Source organism: Ursus americanus, chromosome 16 (genome assembly GCF_024610735.1).
Source record: "Ursus americanus isolate L20-20 chromosome 16, mUrsAme1.1.p, whole genome shotgun sequence".
Lineage (NCBI taxonomy): Eukaryota > Metazoa > Chordata > Mammalia > Carnivora > Ursidae > Ursus > Ursus americanus.
Genome location: NC_142142.1, coordinates 960,326 through 979,189, shown reverse-complemented (window position 1 = coordinate 979,189; position 18,864 = coordinate 960,326). Strand labels below are relative to the sequence as shown.

The following is an 18,864-nucleotide window of genomic DNA, read 5'->3' as shown; positions in this document are numbered from 1 at the left end:
AAGTTTTAAAGATAGCACACTTGTTTTGTTCTCTTTTAGTATCAAAACCTGTTCAGATATCTGTTACTCAGTTTGTTATTTTGTTTGATGAAGAATTACCCATTCTAAGCCGTATTTTGTTTGATGAAGAATTACCCATTCTAAGCCGTATTAACAATGAAAAAAGCTGAATTTATGATCAAATTATAGCTCTTTTGCTGAATTCATAAAATGAGTTCGGGTTGACAGTTAAGGATTGGGCTTTAAAAAATTTTTTTTTTAGAAGCAGGTTTAACACCTTATTCTGCAGTGAGGATGCTGAGACTGAGCAAATAGGTAGCAAAACATTTAACCATTATAAAACGGTAAGTGGCAAACCACTGAACAGGAACAGACTGCATGAGCAGGGCTGGCGCTCAGATCTCCTCTAGGTCCTTATTACTATTAAGTACTGTCTCCCTCACAGTTTAACAAATAAAGATAAAGGCAGTTAAGAAAATTGTCACTGAGTTCAGCTATACCTCTGTTTAACAGAAGTGCTGTTTAATTGTCCAAGGCCGAAGTCTAGAGTTCAGTTCTAAACCATCTTTAGTAGGATCACTGAATTGAGCTAAGCACCTACACATACAAAGAACATTGTTGACTTTAGAGAACTAAAACCATGATGTTCTTATTACTAGAGAGTGTTGGACCTGGGATTACAAAACGCGAATTCTAGTCTCAGTTCTGCTAAGTAACCTTAGTTAAAAACAAAACAAAACATATTTTATCTCTTCGAGCCAGTACTCACCATCTATAAGATGAGGAGGATGACACTATGGCACCCAAAGCCCCTGCCAGGCCTTCAGTGGAAAGGTCTGTGAAACCTGAAGGTAGGGAAGGAGGGGTGTGGGAGAGATTGGTGTCTCCTTTTTGTCCTCTGAGGTGTTTGCATTAAGCAGCTACTTTTCTCATGTTATTCCGCTATCTAAAAGCCTGCCAATTGCCCTTTCCTGTCCAAAAAGCTCTCATTATTTTAAGGCCTAGGTTACATTTCACTTCCTCTATGAAGTCACTTTATCACACATTGTTTCTCTTTTCTGAACTCACTGATTGTCCTTACATCTCACTTATCTGTTAATCATGGTACACTGCTGTGGAATATGCCTTCCTTTTATACCTATCTCTAGAGAGTAGATTAATGTAAAAGAAAAAATATAGACTTCAAAGATAGATTTAGCTGTGTGATTTTAGGTCAGCTGCTTTTTAAAAAATACATGTTTAATTTTTTAAATAGGTAGAACATTTTCGAATAGGTACAATTTTTTTCAAACTTAAGAAAAAGGGGAGGTGCAGTGAAAAGTCTTCTACCTCAGGTCTACCACCAAGGTAGTCTTTCCCCTACTGTTATTAGTTTCTTATATATTCTGCTAGAGTTTCTTTCTTTCTTTCTTTCTTTCTTTCTTTCTTTCTTTCTTTTTCTCTTTCTGAAACAGAACCTTTATTTATTTTATTTATTTTAATTTTTATTTATTTGTCAGAGAGAAAGAGAGCACACAGTTGGGGGAGTGGCAGGCAGAGGGCGAAGCAGGCTCCCTGCCGAGCCAGGAGCCCCATGTGTCACTTGATCCCAGAATCCTGGGATCATGACCTGAGCTGAAGGCAGATGCTCGACCGACTGAGCCACCCAGGCGCCCCTCTGCTAGAGTTTCTTATTTTTCATTTTCTTTTTCTTTTACATAAAAGATGGCACACTAAACATAATCTTAAGCATATTGCTTTTTTCACTTAACTTATCTTGGAGATATTTTCATATTACCACACAGTGAACTCTTTATTGTTCTTAACGTTTTATGAATGCACCATAATTTAATCAGTGGTTGGGAATTTTTACTTGATTGAAATCCCAAATGATTTCAGATTTGAATGACCTTTGAGCCTTATCTGAGAAAATTGCTCCTTATTTCTCTAAACTTGTATTTCTGTAGTACATTATAGGTTTTAAGCACTTTACGGTCTTGAAGTTGATCCTCACAAAACCTCTTTGGAAGTAGGTGATTACTCTGTAAGTTTTACTAGGTAAATAGAGAAAGGAAATATCTATTTAGGTTTTTGCTGACTGTGGTGCAAGATTCTTCAGCAAAAGCTCTACCGTGCGCTTTTCATGTGCTCTACTATTGGCAACTAGAGGTTTTGCTTGAGAAACACAGCCTGCTTTGTAGGGGCTGATAAAAGTCTTCATTACTTCATTTATAACCATTTGTGAATTTACTTCCTTTACTTTACTTACTTCCTTAAAACCAGTAGAGCATGTAGAAAAGGATCTCCACATAAATGAAGCTTTGAGAAACAAAACAAATATAGAGAGAAGATATGCAAATATTCTTTTTATAGGTTACTTTTTTTAATCTTAAAAAATCCTAACTGAAATATGTGTGTACAGAAAAAAGTGACTTGCTTAACGGTATTGAAAGTTTCATTGAGATGAATGTGGTTCTTCAAGTGATTAAATGTGTAGGGCAGAGTATATGAGTATCAGGTGGGCCCCAGAGCCTCTTGCTGGTAATATTTTACCCTGGGATTTAACATCTGGTAAGATTCTCTGTTAAAGCCAGTACAGCCTGAGCTATGTAATTGACCTTTTTAGAATGCATGAATGAAATGGGGGGGTTTTAAGTTTTAAAATTTTCATTTAATGCAAAATGAGATTAATACTCAGACCAAATTGCTAATTGAACTGCCTGAGTGTTAAAGTATGCACTCAGGTTATGCCAAAACCAGTAATACTTTATATACGGAATGCGAATTTTCTACAGAAAACTTTCAACCATTTTGGTGACTTCTGAGATACTTTTGCAATTAATTTTTCTCCTATTTCTAAACCAGGCCCTTGATTTCTTTTCTCTTTTTGTATTTATGTTCTTTTAGACTCATGCTGAAAACGTAGCCTAGTATCCTAGAATTGTAGAGGTATTTGGACACTTAAAGATTGCTAATTAATATTTGGTACCTTTGTATATTAACTTGGCCCTTTGTGTGGAACAAGTGAGAACTCTGGAGCCCAGAGAGGTGTGATTGGCCCTGGTCACTTTGTCCAGAACCCTCGGCTGCAGCTGCCCAGTTCCATGTTCTTTCTCTTACAGCTCTATCTGATTGACACTGCTCTACTTGGGGAGAAGTTTAATTTTGGAAAACATCCTCTTGTGCTTTCCCCCTTTTTTCTTTCTAATGTGGGCCAAGTAATAAAAAACTACAAGGAATATTATAGTCACAGATATCTAAACATTTTTTTAAAGTATAGTTGACACATAGTATACATTAGTTTCAGGTGTACGGAGTGGTTCAACTTCTCTATATGTTATGCTGTGCTCACCACAAGCATAGCTACCGTCTGTCACCATACACGCTATTACAGTGTCATTGACTGCATTCCCTATGCTGCTCCCTTTATTCCTGTGTAGAGTCATAGATCTTGCACGGAGCCGGCTCACTGTAGACTTGTTTGAAGTGAACCAGAACTGGGGAGGGAATGAGGTAACAACCAAGTGAGGAGCAGGCAGCCGAGCAGTACTCACCCCATATTTGTTAGCTTATTCTCCATCTTTCTCTCCCTAGCCAGGGAGCAGCCGGTTGTGTTCAGACAGTGAAGCTGCCATGTGTTGGTTAGCGGGTGCCTTTAAACTACTTTCTTTCCCCCTTAGGTCCTTTCCCACAACCTGTGCACGGTGCTGAAGGTTCCACATGACCCTGTTGCCCTTGAAGAGCACTTCAGGGATGATGATGAAGGGCCTGTCTCCAATCAGGGCTACATGCCGTATTTAAACAAGTTCATTTTGGAAAAGGTATGCTTTTAATGTCTTTTTGCTTATAACGTTGTTTAATTTGCACATTTCAGGTGGGCCCCAGAGCCTCTTGCTGGTAAGCTCAGTAAGGAGTTCGGGTGTGAGGCATCAGGAGAATAAATCGGAAAGGAAAGAAAGAATGGGAGACTGACATTTCCTATTTCTTCCTCTTCTCTACTGTCTTCTAAAACTTGGTTTGGTATTTTACAACTTGGCTCATTTTTTGAGATTAAGAGCTGTATTTTGTCTTCTCAGGGTGCTTTTTTTTTTCCTTCTAAATTCTGGTTCCACATATACTGGCAATAATTGTTAAAACATGGGTATGTTAGGGTAAAATGTGAATACCAAAGGTGATGTTAATTATCTTTACTAAATAGCTGTTGAACAGCAAAGTTTTCATCATAGACTTTCCAGGGTACCACTCAGATGCTTCCTCTGGGGTAAAGATGCTGCAAAGACCTATTATGTGTTTGGAAGCCAAATATAACCTATTGGCATTGCTGCCATGTTCAGTTTCTCTTTTGGTTTGGATAATTAAAAATTGACATAAGAAGGTGTTGAATTTAATGTACTTCTGTTTCTTTTCAGAAGAAAATAATCTAAACTGATGGCATCTTCAAATAATTTTAAAAAATTGGTGATTAAAAAATTATTAAAGGTTGCAAATGCTTATTAAATAGGCAATTAATACAAAAATATATGAAATAAAAAGTGAATGCCTCTTTATTCTATCTAGTCTCCTCTCCAGGAGTAACCACTCTTAACAGTTTGGTGAATGTCTTTGCAGATCTTTTTAAATATATACATGCAGGGGCACCTGGGTGGCACAGCGGTTAAGCGTCTGCCTTCGGCTCAGGGCGTGATCCCGGCGTTCTGGGATCGAGCCCCACATCAGGCTCCTCTGCTATGAGCCTGCTTCTTCCTCTCCCACTCCCCCTCCTGCTTGTGTTCCCTCTCTCGCTGGCTGTCTCTATCTCTGTCAAATAAATAAATAAAATCTTTAAAAAAATAAAAAATAAAAACAAATATATACATGCAAACACACCCCTGCGTAATACATTGTGTTTTGTTTCCATATAGCTAAGATCATGCTGTACATAAAGTTCTTCAAATTGTTTTTTTTAACTGAACGATGTATTAGTATCATTTTTCCATATTGTGTACACTTAGTTTAGATATGAAAGTTATCATTTATTCACATGAATGGTGGGAAATTCCTGCTTTTGCCTATTTATGACACCAAGCATGAAATTTTTGGGTATATTTTAAAAATGCCTTTCAAAAAGTGACAGTGATACTACTTTAAAATTAAAAGTAAAATACATTTAGGGGGACCTGGCTGGCTAAGTCTTGATCTTGGGGTTGTGGGTTTGAGCCCCATGTTGGGTGTAGAGATGACTTAAATAAATAAATAAATTTAAAAAAATTTAAAAACTATATGTTCCCATCACCTAAATACCGCAACTATTTACATATTTTTTTCTACGGTTTCTTTGGATTTTTATTGCTGTATATATATATATACATTTTTTGTAATTTAGTGTCTTTATAATAGTAAAGTACAGCAATTAAAATTTACGATAAGTTAGTACTTTGGAAAATGTCAAAATGTTGGTGAGAGTTCTTTAAAAAAAATCTCATGTTTTAGGGGCACCCGGGTGGCTCAGTCGGTTGAGCATCTGCCTTCTGCTCAGGTCCTGATCCCAGGGTCCTGGGATCGAGCCCTGCGTTGGGCTCCCTGTTCAGCAGGGAGCCTGCTTCTCCCTCTGCCTGCTGCTCCCCCTGCTTGTGCTCTCTTTCTCTCTGTCAAATAAATAAATAAAATCTTAGGAAAATAAAAAATCACATGTTTTTCACAAATTTTATTGCAGAGGTTGTCAAGATTACAGTATGTTCATTTATGTAGTATTCTTTATACCTATGTCTATTATTCCATATCAGCCTCACAGTATGATTTTGTGTTTGTTTTATGTGTATATGTGTTAAATGTTTTTTAAGTATTTCCTGCGGAGATGATAACATTGCTTTGATCATGCCTAATAATTGGGGAAAAAAGAGAAATCATACTATAATGAAATGTAAGATTTAATAAGGCCCACAGAAGCCACAAATTGTGTGATTCCATTTATATGAAATGCCCCAAATAGGCAAACACATAGAGATAAAAAGTAGATTAGTGGTTGAGGGGAGGTGGGAATGGTGAGTAACTACCAATGGGCTTGTGGTTTCTTTTTGGGATGATGAAAATGTTCTAGCGTTAGATAGTGATGGTGGTTGCAAAACTTTGTGAATGTATTAAAAACTATTGAATTGTACACTTTTAAGCGCAAATTTTATGGTATGTGAATTATATTTCAATAAAAAATGTTTAGGGGTGCCTGGATGGCTCAGTTGTTTAAGCGTCTGCCTTCGGCTCAGGTCATGATCCCAGAGTCCTGGGATTGAGCCCTGCTTTGGGCTCCCTGCCCAGCGGGAAGTCGGCTTCTCCCTCTCCCTCTGCTCCTCCCCCTGCTTGTTCTCTCTCTTTTTCTCTCTCTCGCTCACCCTCTCTCTCTCAAATCTTTAAAAAAAAGTTTGAATCAAATTATTACAAGAAACTGATTTGTGAGGTCTCAGAACTGCATAGTGTGATGCTGTACTATTTTCTGGAGCTTTCCCTGGGTGCTGTTCCTTTCATTGATGAGGTAGCTCGTTTGTGTTCTGTAGTTGTGTTACAAGTAAATATGTCTTAAATTCCACAAATATTTGATGACAATCAGGGGTGCCTGGGTGACTCAGTTGGTTAAGCGTCCCAACTCTTGATTTTGGCTCAGGTTATGATCTCAAAGAGTTTTGAGTTCGAGCCCTGCCTTGGGGTCTGCACAGGGTGTGGATCCTGCTTAAGATTCTCTCTCTCCCTCTCCTTCTGCCCTTATCACCCCCCCCCCCGAAAAGATAATCAGAATTAGGTCTGTTATGCAAATATAGAACATACTGGGAAATATTCAGAAATCTAAAAATTGCCTTTTCAGTGATAGAATTTGTGTGGGGTGGGCCAGTGGATAGAGAAAAATGGTTTCATATCTCAAAGTGCTGTACTCTAAATACTGTATTTTGTTCTCTTTGGTGTAACTTTAGTTAAATATCTTGAATTTTAAGTTTTAAAATGTTTTTTGTTTTAGTATTTAGGTATTTTAAAGTTCTGTAATTGGGGGAGAAAATATAGCCGTATTTAAAAAGTTCAAAATTTGCCACTAAGGTTGGAGAAAAACTTATTCACAAAATGAATGAGGATGTGATGAAACAGTAAGTTCTTGTTTATTATTGCTTAGCCACCTGGAGTGGAATTTTGCCAGTCCTTCAATCCAAATAAAGCAGCCAAGGTTTCCATGGTGTCGGTTTAAATTGAGTAAGATTAGTGCCTTGTTTTGAAACTTGGTTGAAAAAGTGCCAGTAGTGACTGGAGAATGTTAACATAAAGTTTAGAGATTGTAATTGGTTGTGCAAAAGAAATATAAAGTAATGATTAAATTTGCAGGACGGGATATACGTATCTATGTATGTCATATGTATATATATTTCACAGACGCTGTTTCATTTGATTGTCATGTGAATCCTGCAGCGCGTAACTGGAATTCCTATTCCCATTTAATTCAGGAGGAAACAGAGCATAAGGTTGCCTAACTAATAAGGGTTAGACAGATTTAAACCTAAGCCATTTAATTTCTAGATCAGTGTTCTTTTAACTGTACTGTTGGGGGATTAATCACTTCCTTCTAGAATTATTGTTTTTCCAGTTATTGGGTATATAGGAGAAGGGGGAGTGGCTTAAAAGCTATTCTGACAAATCTCAGACTCTGTCAGGCTCTAGTTCTCTTAGATTTTTTTCTCAAAAATTTTAAGATGAGTTTTTTCCTTTTAATTAGTATCTGGTGTTCTTCAGTGTTCATTTTTATCATTTTTTTTCCCCAGGTGGTTTTAGAGATTTTCTGCCTTTGCCTGGGAGAATTATTCTGAAGGCGTTGGGACTAAGATAAATTATGTTGAAATTCATTTTCTAAAAAGTAATTTTTCTATTTGATTTCTGTATTTGCTTCTTCAGAGATAATCATCTTCCTATTGTTCTTCACGTTGATAGAATTTATTTTCACCTTTCCTGAGACATCGAATGATTAATATGCCTGTGTTCTTGTATCAAATAATTTGCCTTCCCCGAGTGTTAACTTTTTTTTTTGCTTATTTGTTAAATTCCTTCTTTAGTAAAGAATGGAATTCTGTAAACATTTAGGAAGAATGTTTTTGTGAGCCTCCCCTCTCTTTTTTTGCAAAGAGACCTTATACCTGGATTATCTGACAGTGAATAATTGAAGAAAGCAATATATTGTTAGCTTTTTACTACTAAGCCCCATAGACCATATGAAAAGCTAGTCCTGCTTCAGTGTATTTATGTGACAATCGAATTCTTTCATGAGATTTAATAGCCTATTAGGCTTTTGGGTCTGAATCTTGTCAGTTCTTTTCCCTGATGCCACATGTTAAGGGTTGGTCTGAACCATTATGATTAAAACCAACACTCTGTTGGGAAGATGCCAAGTCCTTGTGGGGGAATCTGCTGCTTTTCTAGCATAATCCTTTTCCTTTTGGTTTTTTGGAAACAAACATACACGTGGAAGAAAAACAGAAGGAAATCTTTCAGTTCAATATAATGTCCTTTCTCTAGAGTTTAGTAGCCTCTGCATTGTTTTTCTAGGCTGACATAGCAAATGTTTGCTGTTCATGTCAGTTCTAATTCTTCCATAAAAGGAGGTTTCAAATTTCTGTTATTTGAATCCGTATACCATCAGCAATCAAAATGTCTTCAAGTGGGAGCCTAACAACTGTCATTTAGTAGGAAGTCCTACTGCTCTTAACTACCCAAAACCATGTTTTTGTACATTTCTTTTTATTGTCCCTTAGCCTGTGTTATTTTTCCTTTCATTGTTGCTTAAGAGTTATATAGTATTATTTTGGCACAATGGCCCAGTTGGACTCTACATTTTCGCCGTGTTTGTGAAGTTATACAGCACTAAAAACTTTTTTTTTAATTTTAATTTTTTGAGAGAGAGAGTGTGCGTTTGAGGTGGGGGTGGTGGTTGAGGAGGGACAGAGAGAGAGGGAGGGAAAGAATCTTAAGCAGGTGCCAGGCCCATCGTAATGCCTGATGTGGGGCTTGATCTTGTGATGCTGAGATCATGACCTGAGTGGAAATCAAGAGTTGGATACTTAGCCCACTGAGCCACCCAGGCGCCCAGCACTAAAAACTTCTGGTGAATAAAGAGGTTAAATTCTGAAAACTGTGGATGACTTTATGCCATTGAGTACTGTGGCCAGCGATATAAATCTAAGAGTTACATAGTTTAAAGAAATCCTGTTTTTTAAAAGAAAAGCCTTATTGGGATATTCATATGCCATGCAATTTAATTATTTAAAGTGTATAATTCAGTGGCTCTTGGTGTAATCACTTTTTTAAAAAACGATTTTATTAATTTGTCAGAGAGAGAGAGAGCACACAAACGAGGGGGGGGGCGGTGCAGGGCACGGCAGGCAGAGGGAGAAGCAGGCTTCCCACCAAGCAAAGAGTCCGATGTGGGACTCCATCCCAGGACCCTGTGCTGAAGGCAGACGTTTAATTGACTGAGCCACCCAGGCATCCCAGTCACTTATTATTTATTTGTGTATTTTAGAGAGAGAGAGAGCAAGTGTGACAGGAGAAGGGGCAGAGAGAGAGGGAGATAAGTAGACTCACCGCTGAGTGGGGAGCCTGACACAGGGCTCAGTCAATCCCAGGATTCTGAGATCATGGCCTGAGCTAAAACCAAGAGTCTGATGCTTAACCCACGGAGCCACCCAGGTGCCCCGGCAGAGTCACTTTTCTGTGCACCCGTCACTACATTCAATTTTAGAATATTTTCCTCACCTTCCTTCAAAAAACCTGTATCCATCAGCACTCACTCCCTCCTTCCCCACACTCCTAAGAAGCCGCTAATCTACTTTCTGTCTCTATGGATTTGCCTATTCTGGGCCTCATATAAATATGAGGCCTTTTGTGTCTGCCTTCTTTCATTTAGCACGTCTTCAGAATTCATCTACATTGTTGCATGTAGTGGTGCCTCATTCCTTTGGATGGCTGAATATTTCATTATGGTTCTACTACATTTTCTTTGCACATTCATCAGGTTATGAACATTTGTGTTGTTTCCATCTTTTGGTTATTGTTGATTTGCTCTGCGCATTCATTCATGTTCAGGTTTTTGTGTGGATATACATTTTCAATTCTTTTTAAAATGGTTAATGATGGTACTTAACCTACAGGTGTACTGCCTAGGAATGGAATTGTTGGATCATATGGCAACTCTTTATTTTATTTTAATTTTTTAAAAGATTTGTTTATTTTAGAGAGAGTACACGTGCGGTGGGGAGGGGCAGGAGAGGTAGAGAGAGAGTCAGACTCCCTGCAGCTGGAGCTCGATCCCACAACCCTGAGATCATGACCTGAGCTGAAATCAAGAGTCAGATGCTTAACTGACTGAGCCATCCAGTCACCCCTCTGCTAAATATTTTAAATAAGTGTTCCAATTAATTCTTTATATCAACTCCATGGGTTAAGTACCATCATCACTATCATTTTAAAGACAAAGAGACTGGGCCTTGGGTTACATTACTTGCCTAAGGTCACCCAGCTGCTAAGTGGTATTCAATGACTGTATGATAATTTTGTCCCATGGCTTTATAACTGTTCCCTTTTTGGTGGGGTTGTATTTTATTTTTATATTTTTCCCACTTTATAAATAATAGTGACTATTCTAGGTAAATCTTTATCTGACTCTGGTTCTCCTTTTAAGATAGATTATTTGAAGTAGAATTATTGATGGAAGAGTATGAATGCTTTCTGAGAAAACAAATTCTACGATCAATTGCCAAAGCATCAAATTGGCCAATTTCCCTGTCTTCTGAGAACTGTCTCTGTGCCACAGGAACTTTAGTCTTGAGCTGGTTTGGATGAAAATTCTAGTTTAGAGAACATGTGAGTTTAGTTTTGTAAATACTTTTAGTACTTTGAGCTAGAATTGATGTCTATAAATAGCATTGCTATCCTGTATAGATTTTAGTGAAAAGGAAATATATGTTGAAAATGAGAACAACTCTATACATTTCTTTCTAGGATATTTTCTTCCATTTGGATACGTTGAAACCACTGGCAGCCATTATTAGTTTTCCAAAAGATGTGAGACTTTCGATTTATTATGTGTGATATAAACTGGGATTTTGGAGCAGTTTGTAATCTTAGATGAGATTTCTAGACCTTTTATAGTTAGAACAGACCTTGAGATCTTCTCAATGTATAGATTTATTTTAATTTAGCAAGCATTAAATATTGAGCCCACACCCTTCAATGGCTTGCTCTTGTTTTTAGGTGAAGCCCAGTATCCTTATCTTGGCATACAGGGCCATGTTGGATTTGGCCTCTGCCACCCTCTCCAGCCTCCTTTTCTTCCTCTCCCCTTCTTGTTCCCTTCAGTGCAGTTATGTTGGCCTTCTCTCTGTTCCTCATATTACCCAGACCCTTCCTGCCACAGAGCCTCAGACATGTCGCTTCCTCTGTTGGAAGGCTTCCTGCACCCTTAACATGCATCTAATTCCTGTTCATCCTGTAGGTCTCAGCTTGACTGTCACTTCCTCGGGGAGGTTTTTCCAAATCGCACACTGCCCTCCCCAGAGCTAACCTGCTGCCCTATAAAGTGTTCTTACAGTATTGCATTTTCCCTTTGTAGCATTTACCACAGTTTTCATCATGTAGATGGTTATGTTATTGCTGTATTGTTCGATACCTGGTACCCCTCCGGGAGTGTAACTTCTGTGACGGGCAAGGACTAGTTCACCTTTGTCCAACTCTGTTGATTGCTTTCATTTTGTGTAGAAGTTTTAAAGTTCGATGTAGTCTTCGTTGTCCATTTTTGCTTTTGTTGCCTGTGCTGTAAGTGTCCTATCCAAGAAATCATTGCCCATTCCAATGTCATGAAGCTCTTCCCCTCTTTTCTTGTAGGAGTATAGTTTCAGGTCTTACATTTAGATTTTTATTCCATTTGCATTAATTGTTTGTATGGTGTAAGGTAAGGGCCCATTTTATCCTGCTGCACGTGCATATTCAGTTTCCTCTCACCAGTTGTTGAAGAGACTGTCTTTTCCTCATTGTATAGTCTTGGCACCCTTGTTAAAGATCATTTCACTCCACACATGAGGGTTTATCTCTGGGCTCTGTTTTCCTGGTCTGTATGTCTCTCTCTATGCTAGTACGATACTATTTTGATTGCTGTAGCTTTGTGATATGTTTTGAAATTAGGAAGTATAAGGCCTCCAGTTTTGCTCTTCTTCTTAAGATTATTTTGGCTATTCATGGTCCTTTGAGATTCTGTGTGAATTTCAGCATGATGTTTTCTGTTTCTGAAAAAAAAAATGCCATTAGGATTTTGATAGGGATTGCATCGAATCTGTAAGTTGCTTTGGGTACTGTGGATATTTTAGCAATAGTAAGTTTTCCAATCCATGAACATGGAAGGTCTTTCCGTTTATTTATATCATCTTTAATTTCTTTCAGTAACATTTTGTAGTTTTCGATGTACAAGTCTTTTGCCTCCTTGATTAAGTTTATTCCTAAGTATTTTATTCTTTTCGATGCTATGCTAAATGGGATTTTTAAAATTTCTCTTTTAGATTGTTTATTGTTAGTGTCTAGAAACACAGCTGATTTTTAAGTGTTGATTTGTATCCTGCATCTTTGCCAAATTTGTTTTGTTAGTTCTAACAGGTTTTCTTTGTGGAATCTTTAGAGTTTTCTACATATAAGAAAGAGCATGTTATCTGCAAACAGGTAATTTCACTTTTTGCTTTCTAATCTGGACTTCCTTCCTTCCTTCCTTCCTTCCTTCCTCCCTCCCTCCCTCCCTCCCTCCCTCCCTCCCTCCCTTTTTCATCCTCCGTGCTTTTCTTTTCTTCTCTTTTCTTTTCCTTTTCCTTTTTCTTTTCCTTTACTTTCTCTTTCTCTTTCTCTGTCTTTCTCCTTCTCTTTCTATTTTTCTTTTCCTTCTTGCCTGCCTGCCTAATTGCCCTGGCTAGGACTTTCAATATTGTGTTGAATACAAGTGGTGAGAGTGAGCATCGTTGCCTTGTTCCTAATCCTAGAGGAAAAACTCAGTTTTCCACTGTTGTGTACAATGTTAGCTGTGGGCTTTTCATACTTGATTTCATTTTGTACTTTTAGAAAAATATGTAAATGCCTTCATTTAGTATGTTTTTATCCTTGAGCATGATTAAACTCAAGAATAGTGCATTAAATTTTAGAGAACGAATGAGCCAAACAGACAATTTATTAAAATTAAGTTATACAGTGGACTTAGATCAAAAAGCCACTGTTTATTTCCTGGGAAAATTTATGGAGAATTTGCTTGGTTTCTGATGCCATTGCAACCTGATTTGTACCCAGACTTCTTGGTTATCTTGAAGGTGACTGGTAACTAACCACCAAATTGCAAAACCAGTGGTCTTTTCTTAAACAACTCCTTTTTAATCTCTGTAGTGTTTGACACTATTGATCAAACTTTCTTAACTGTTTCCTCACTCAGTTTTCATATCTTTGTACTTCTCCTACCAAGTTTGACTGTTCTTTCGGTCATTATAATTCCTCTTCCTTCTCATGTTTTGTAAATGTCTGTATCCCCTGAGGTTCTGTTTTTTGATCCCATCTCTTTTCTCGATTTACGTTTTCTGTCAGTGATCTCATTGACCGTCATGGCTTCATTCGTCATCAGCATACAGTTGATTCACAGATCTGCCTGACCTCTTAGGCTACATTCCACCTTGCTTTGGACACCTCCAACTAAATATCTACCAGACCTTCAGGTTGAAGATGCTCATAATTGAAAACTTTATCTTTCCTTCTCCCTTGTTTTTGTCTCCGTCCTGTGACTATCCCCTAAACTTGGTTGGTGTGATGTTTCTGCCATACCTTTGCTCGTGCCATTTCCTTTCCTGTCTTTTGTAATACTTTTCCTTGCAGTCTTCATATACTTCAAGGGCTGCTTCAAATTCCGTCTTTCTGCAAAGTACTAATCTGGGCAGCTGATGACCTACTCTCATGCTCTGCTCTAAAACCCTTCAGTTGGGGGTTTCTTATAGTCTGTTTCTTAAAATTACAAAGCTGTTTGTGATTTGGTGTATATTTGCTTTTCTAGCCAAAAGTCTAGCCACTCCTCCTCAGGAACCCTATAATTCATCACATAATCCACATACAATCACTTCTTGTTCTTCAGGGTAAGGCTGCATGCTTTTGTGTACATATAATTTCCCCAAAGTGTTTTTTAGGGGTGCAGGTGGATAGATTTGATAGTGGTAGCCTGTGAATAGATGTCCTCCGTCTACTGAGTTCTGTAGGCAGTTTAGCATAGTGGAAAGAGACAGCATTTGAGCTTTGATTTAAACTCTAGTTTTGATATTTGTCAGCCACGTGAATTGGTATTCAATTTTTCTGAACCTCTATTTCCTGATCTGTAAAATAGGGACAATTTTGGCCTTACAAGGCTAATATGAAGTTTAAGTGAGAAACTGCATATAAAATGCCACGCATACACCAAAAGTCTAAATAAATGGTGTTAAAGGAAAAAAAATGAAAAGTAAAAAGAAGCTTCAGTGGCAGCTACTGCTTTCCCTTCGTGGGATCAATTGTGTGCAGTTGAGGTGTGGGAAATGGTACCAGACTGAGACAGGGTACTGAAGGCAGAGCACAAAGGATATCTTCGTACTCCTGTGTGCCAACCACAAATTCTAAGTAGAGATCAAGAGAAATTTCTCCCTGCTGTCAGCTAGTGACTTCTTCCTTACCATACACATAACACTTTGTTTCTCTCTTTCCAAAAAGAAATGCTTTGTTCATACTGTCCTGCTACCCACTCTGCCTTCTCCAGTACATCTTCCTTATTGTCCCAGAATATGGCTTTTAAAATGCAGGTTGTAAGGGGCACCTGGGTGGATCAGTCGGTTAAGTGTCTGACTCTTGATTTCGGTTCAGGTCCTGATCGGGTCCTGGGATTGAGATATAGCACAACTTTTTTATCCATTCATCTATCGATGGGCACTTAGGTTGTTTCCATGTCTTAGCTGTTGTAAATAATGCTGCTAGGAACATGGAGGTGCAGATATTTATTTTGAGTTAGCATTTTTGTTACCTTTGGATATATTCCCAGAAGTGGAATTGCTGGATCATATGGCTTTTTTTTTTTTTTAATTTGAGGATCCTCCATACTGTTTTCCATAGTGACTATAAACTGTTTGATATTTAAGTATCCTTTAGGACTCTACTCTCTTGTCATGTCACTTTTTCTGCAAATCTTCCCCCAGTTCTTAAGATTGGATTAGGGCCTCAGTGTTCCCACAGAACCCTCTGCTTACCGCTATTATAATACTTACCACACTCTTGTAATTCTTTTGGCATCCCTTGGAGACATGGGCTAGTATCATATTAAGTATCTTTGATTATCCCTGGCAATAATAATCACTATCTAAATTTTATCTGTTGAATGAGTGAAAAAATATTGAATTATACATGGTATTGTATTAGAATTTGTGTCTGTTGCATATCTGTTTTCCCTAATAAACTGAATTTTCTATGAGCAGAGACCACGTTCTTCATCTTTATATCCTTAATTTGTAGCATAGTACGTAGCTCATAGTAGATGCTGAGGGGACACTGAATGCGTGATTGAATGACTGTATGGCAGGGCTGTCTTTTTAGAATTTCAGATAAAGTTGCTTTTTTTTCTTTTCCAAAAGAAGATGTCTTCTTTGACTATATAGGTAAAGATGAGATAACTGTATGGGGCTCATACTGAGTAATTGACATTCTCCACTCCTCTGTACCAGGGTTGGTAGTTTTATTTAGAAGAGAATGTGTACATGTGAAAAAATAACTATTCAACAAGCTAGTATTTTATGTGCCAAGTCAGTGATTTGGACAGATAGATGTTGCTTTAGTGTCAGGCTAAATATAACATTCTTAATTGGGCTTTTGAAAGTGTGGTACACAAGCAAATACTTAGAAAATGGTTATTAGTTAATTGGATTGGTTAGAATGGAAACCTGTATCTGTTTTACTTGGCTTATATCCTGCTTATTTTGGAATATTTCCTCATTCATTGGAAATTTTTCACTGAAATTTTAACTCATTCTTTTTTAGGTCCAAGACAACTTTGACAAGATTGAATTCAATAGGATGTGTTGGACCCTCTGTGTCAAAAAAAACCTCACCAAGAGTCCCCTGCTCATTACAGAAGAAGATGCATTTAAAGTATGGGTTATTTTCAACTTTTTATCTGAGGACAAGTATCCACTCATTATTGTACCAGAAGAGGTAAGGTCTGGGAAGTTCTTACATGGTCATCATAGGATTTAATAGATCTAGCTTGGAAGTATTGTGTTAATTCAGTGTAGATATAGAAGGAGACCTGGGACTAGTGTTTTTGGATCAGAGGCAAAACAGCCTGAATCCAGAAAAGTCCAAAATTCAGTGATTTGGGTCATGTAATACCCCTGGAGATTTGCAGACAGGGTGGGACTTTTCCTCTCTAAATTGCTGTAATTATAGATGAATCCATCCTCATATCCAGAGTCTTTATTCAGTACAAGTCACAACATAATTTTCTGTCTACTTACATTTTGGCAAAACCAGTATGGTGTTTTAGGAAAGCAGGGCAAAATTGGCTGAGTGACGCTACATGGGAAACATAGAATCCACAGTGTTACTCTCAAGGCTGTTTCATGTGAGGAAGTAACTATCCTCGTTTCAAAGTCCAGAATGGTGACTTTTTATTGTGCTTTCCAAAGTAAATGAAAAAGGGCATTCGCTTATTCTGTTCTGACTTATTTTCCCTGAGCTTCCAAAGGAAAAAAAAACAGGAGTAGGGTTTCTGTGCTCTCTTACTGAGTTAAAAATTATATATGTAATACATGCTTATTATAGTAGTAAATATAGAAAAAATTAGTTTGCAGAATTACAATCAGCTGTAGTGCTCCCCTTAAAAGAAATCTGTCATTCCTTAACTTTTGACAAATGATTTCACCTCTTGAGCTTTACTCTCCTCACCTATAACATAGGGCTCATCACAGTGTTTAAGGGTTAGGGGGTTCTGCATTTAAAGGACTCAGTTCAGTACCTGGCATGTAAGATGTACTCAGTAAGTGTGTCAACTCCTGTGACTACTGTGACTATTGCGTTTTGCACACTGGTCTGCTTTTTTCCTTAGGACAGATTTCCGACAGTGGAATTCTGAATCCTAAAAAAACACACTTTCAAGGTATTTGATGAACAAGGCGGAATTGTCTGTCACAAAGGCCGTACCAATATATACTTACCAGAAGCGATTGAGGGCGCCTGTCATCACCCATCCTGCCAGTACAGAGTCTAGGCTGTGACTTCTGTGATTCATATTCATGTTAGGAAAATCTGTTTGAAAGTTCATACTGCAATATTTTATCTAAAGTCAGCAAGCATCTATTGACTGCCAACAATAAGCAAGGCGCCAAGAGGAATGCAGAGTGGAAAAGATTACTTCCTCCCTTCAAGGAATGTGTAGTCTGCTCAAGGAAAAAAATAAGTCAAGTGTAATTCGAAGCAGAATAGACTACCTGTTATAAGAGAGGTGGAAAGGGTGTGCAAATACAGACAAGGGAAAGATTTATTCCAGCTTGGGGGAAGTAAGGAAGGCAGGCTTTGTAAGAGGCAATGTAATCTAATGGGCAAAAGTAAGGTCTTAAACTTTTTCCATAAAGGGCCAGGTAATAAATATTGGAAGCTTTGTGGTCCTTTTGGGCCATACTGTCTCTGTTGCAGCTACTTGAATCTGCCGTTATGGCAAGAAAGCAGCCATAGGCAGTATGTTGCTGTGCTTCAATACCATAGACTTTGAAATGTGAATTTGTGAATTTTATATAATATTCATGGATCATAAAATGTTATTCTTTTTTTTTCCCCTCCCAACCACTTAAAAATGCAGAAACTGTTCTTAGGTCATGGATGTATACAGATTAGATTTGGCTGATGGACTAGAGTTGATTCGTGGGCTGTCATTTGCTGTTTCCTGGTTAAGGGCAGGGGTCTGCAGTCAGATTTCCTGGATTTGAGTTCTAGCTCTATCTCTGTTCACTAGCCATGTGACTTCGGGAGATTGACATAGTTTGTTTTTGCTGCAGTTTCTTCAGCTATAGAACAGGGTTAACGCGAGTATCTAGCTCCTACTGTTCTTGTGAAGATTGGACAAGGAGAATGCCTGGCCCTTGAAAAGTGCTCATTAAATGTTTGCTTTTATGTTAATGGGGAAAGTAGCACTTGTGCTGGGCCTTAAAAGATGGGAAGAATTTTGACTAATGGAGAAGAATTCTAGATGGAAGAAACAGTGGGCAAGATTATGTAAATCAGGAAAGCAAAGGGCATGTTCTGAGGTGAGTGAGGTATTCCATTTGTCTGAGTAGCTAGTCAGGACACTTACTTAGAAACAGCTGGATGGACTGATTGAAGCCAAAAAGGATATTGGGTAGCTCACTGAATTGTCGCGATGGCTGAGAAACCAGGTTTGAATGCTGGCAGTCTGGAACTATACTTGTCACTCCAGTGAGGAAGCACAAGGAAAATGCTGCTGCCACCCCAGGGTAGGGACTGTGCTTGTGCTGTGGGGCACCTCCGGCCCTGCACACTTGATGTAGCCTGGGACTCCAGTCTTCCTGCAGCTGTTCTTGCTACCAGAGGGAATTCTCTGTGCCCACTTTCCAGCTCAGTCAGGTGTTAGCACATCCAATTGGTATGGCCTATGTCAGGTACCACGAGGTAGCTGCGAAGGAGGCCTGTAAAGGCTCCATTTGCATTTTTAGCTTCTATATTGGGAGGTAGGGAATTGCCTAGACTTAGAAGGGGATAAGTGCTAAGCAGTCAAAAAGAATGACATGTCTTTTCTAGCTGGAACATGATGGCTGTGAAGAGGAGTGGTAGTAGATGAGGCTAGAA

The 18,864-nt window shown here is 38.3% G+C and overlaps 1 protein-coding gene across 1 annotated transcript in view; it reads left to right on the top strand.

Moving 5' to 3' along the window:
- SWAP70 (switching B cell complex subunit SWAP70) overlaps positions 1 to 18,864 on the top strand; it is a 70,163-nt gene that overhangs the window by 21,795 nt on the left and 29,504 nt on the right. Inside the window, exons 2-3 of the mRNA XM_087868045.1 lie at positions 3,660 to 3,800; positions 16,045 to 16,218. Of these exons, the coding sequence (XP_087724171.1) occupies positions 3,660 to 3,800; positions 16,045 to 16,218 (315 nt within the window). The remainder of the gene's footprint in view (positions 1 to 3,659; positions 3,801 to 16,044; positions 16,219 to 18,864) is intronic.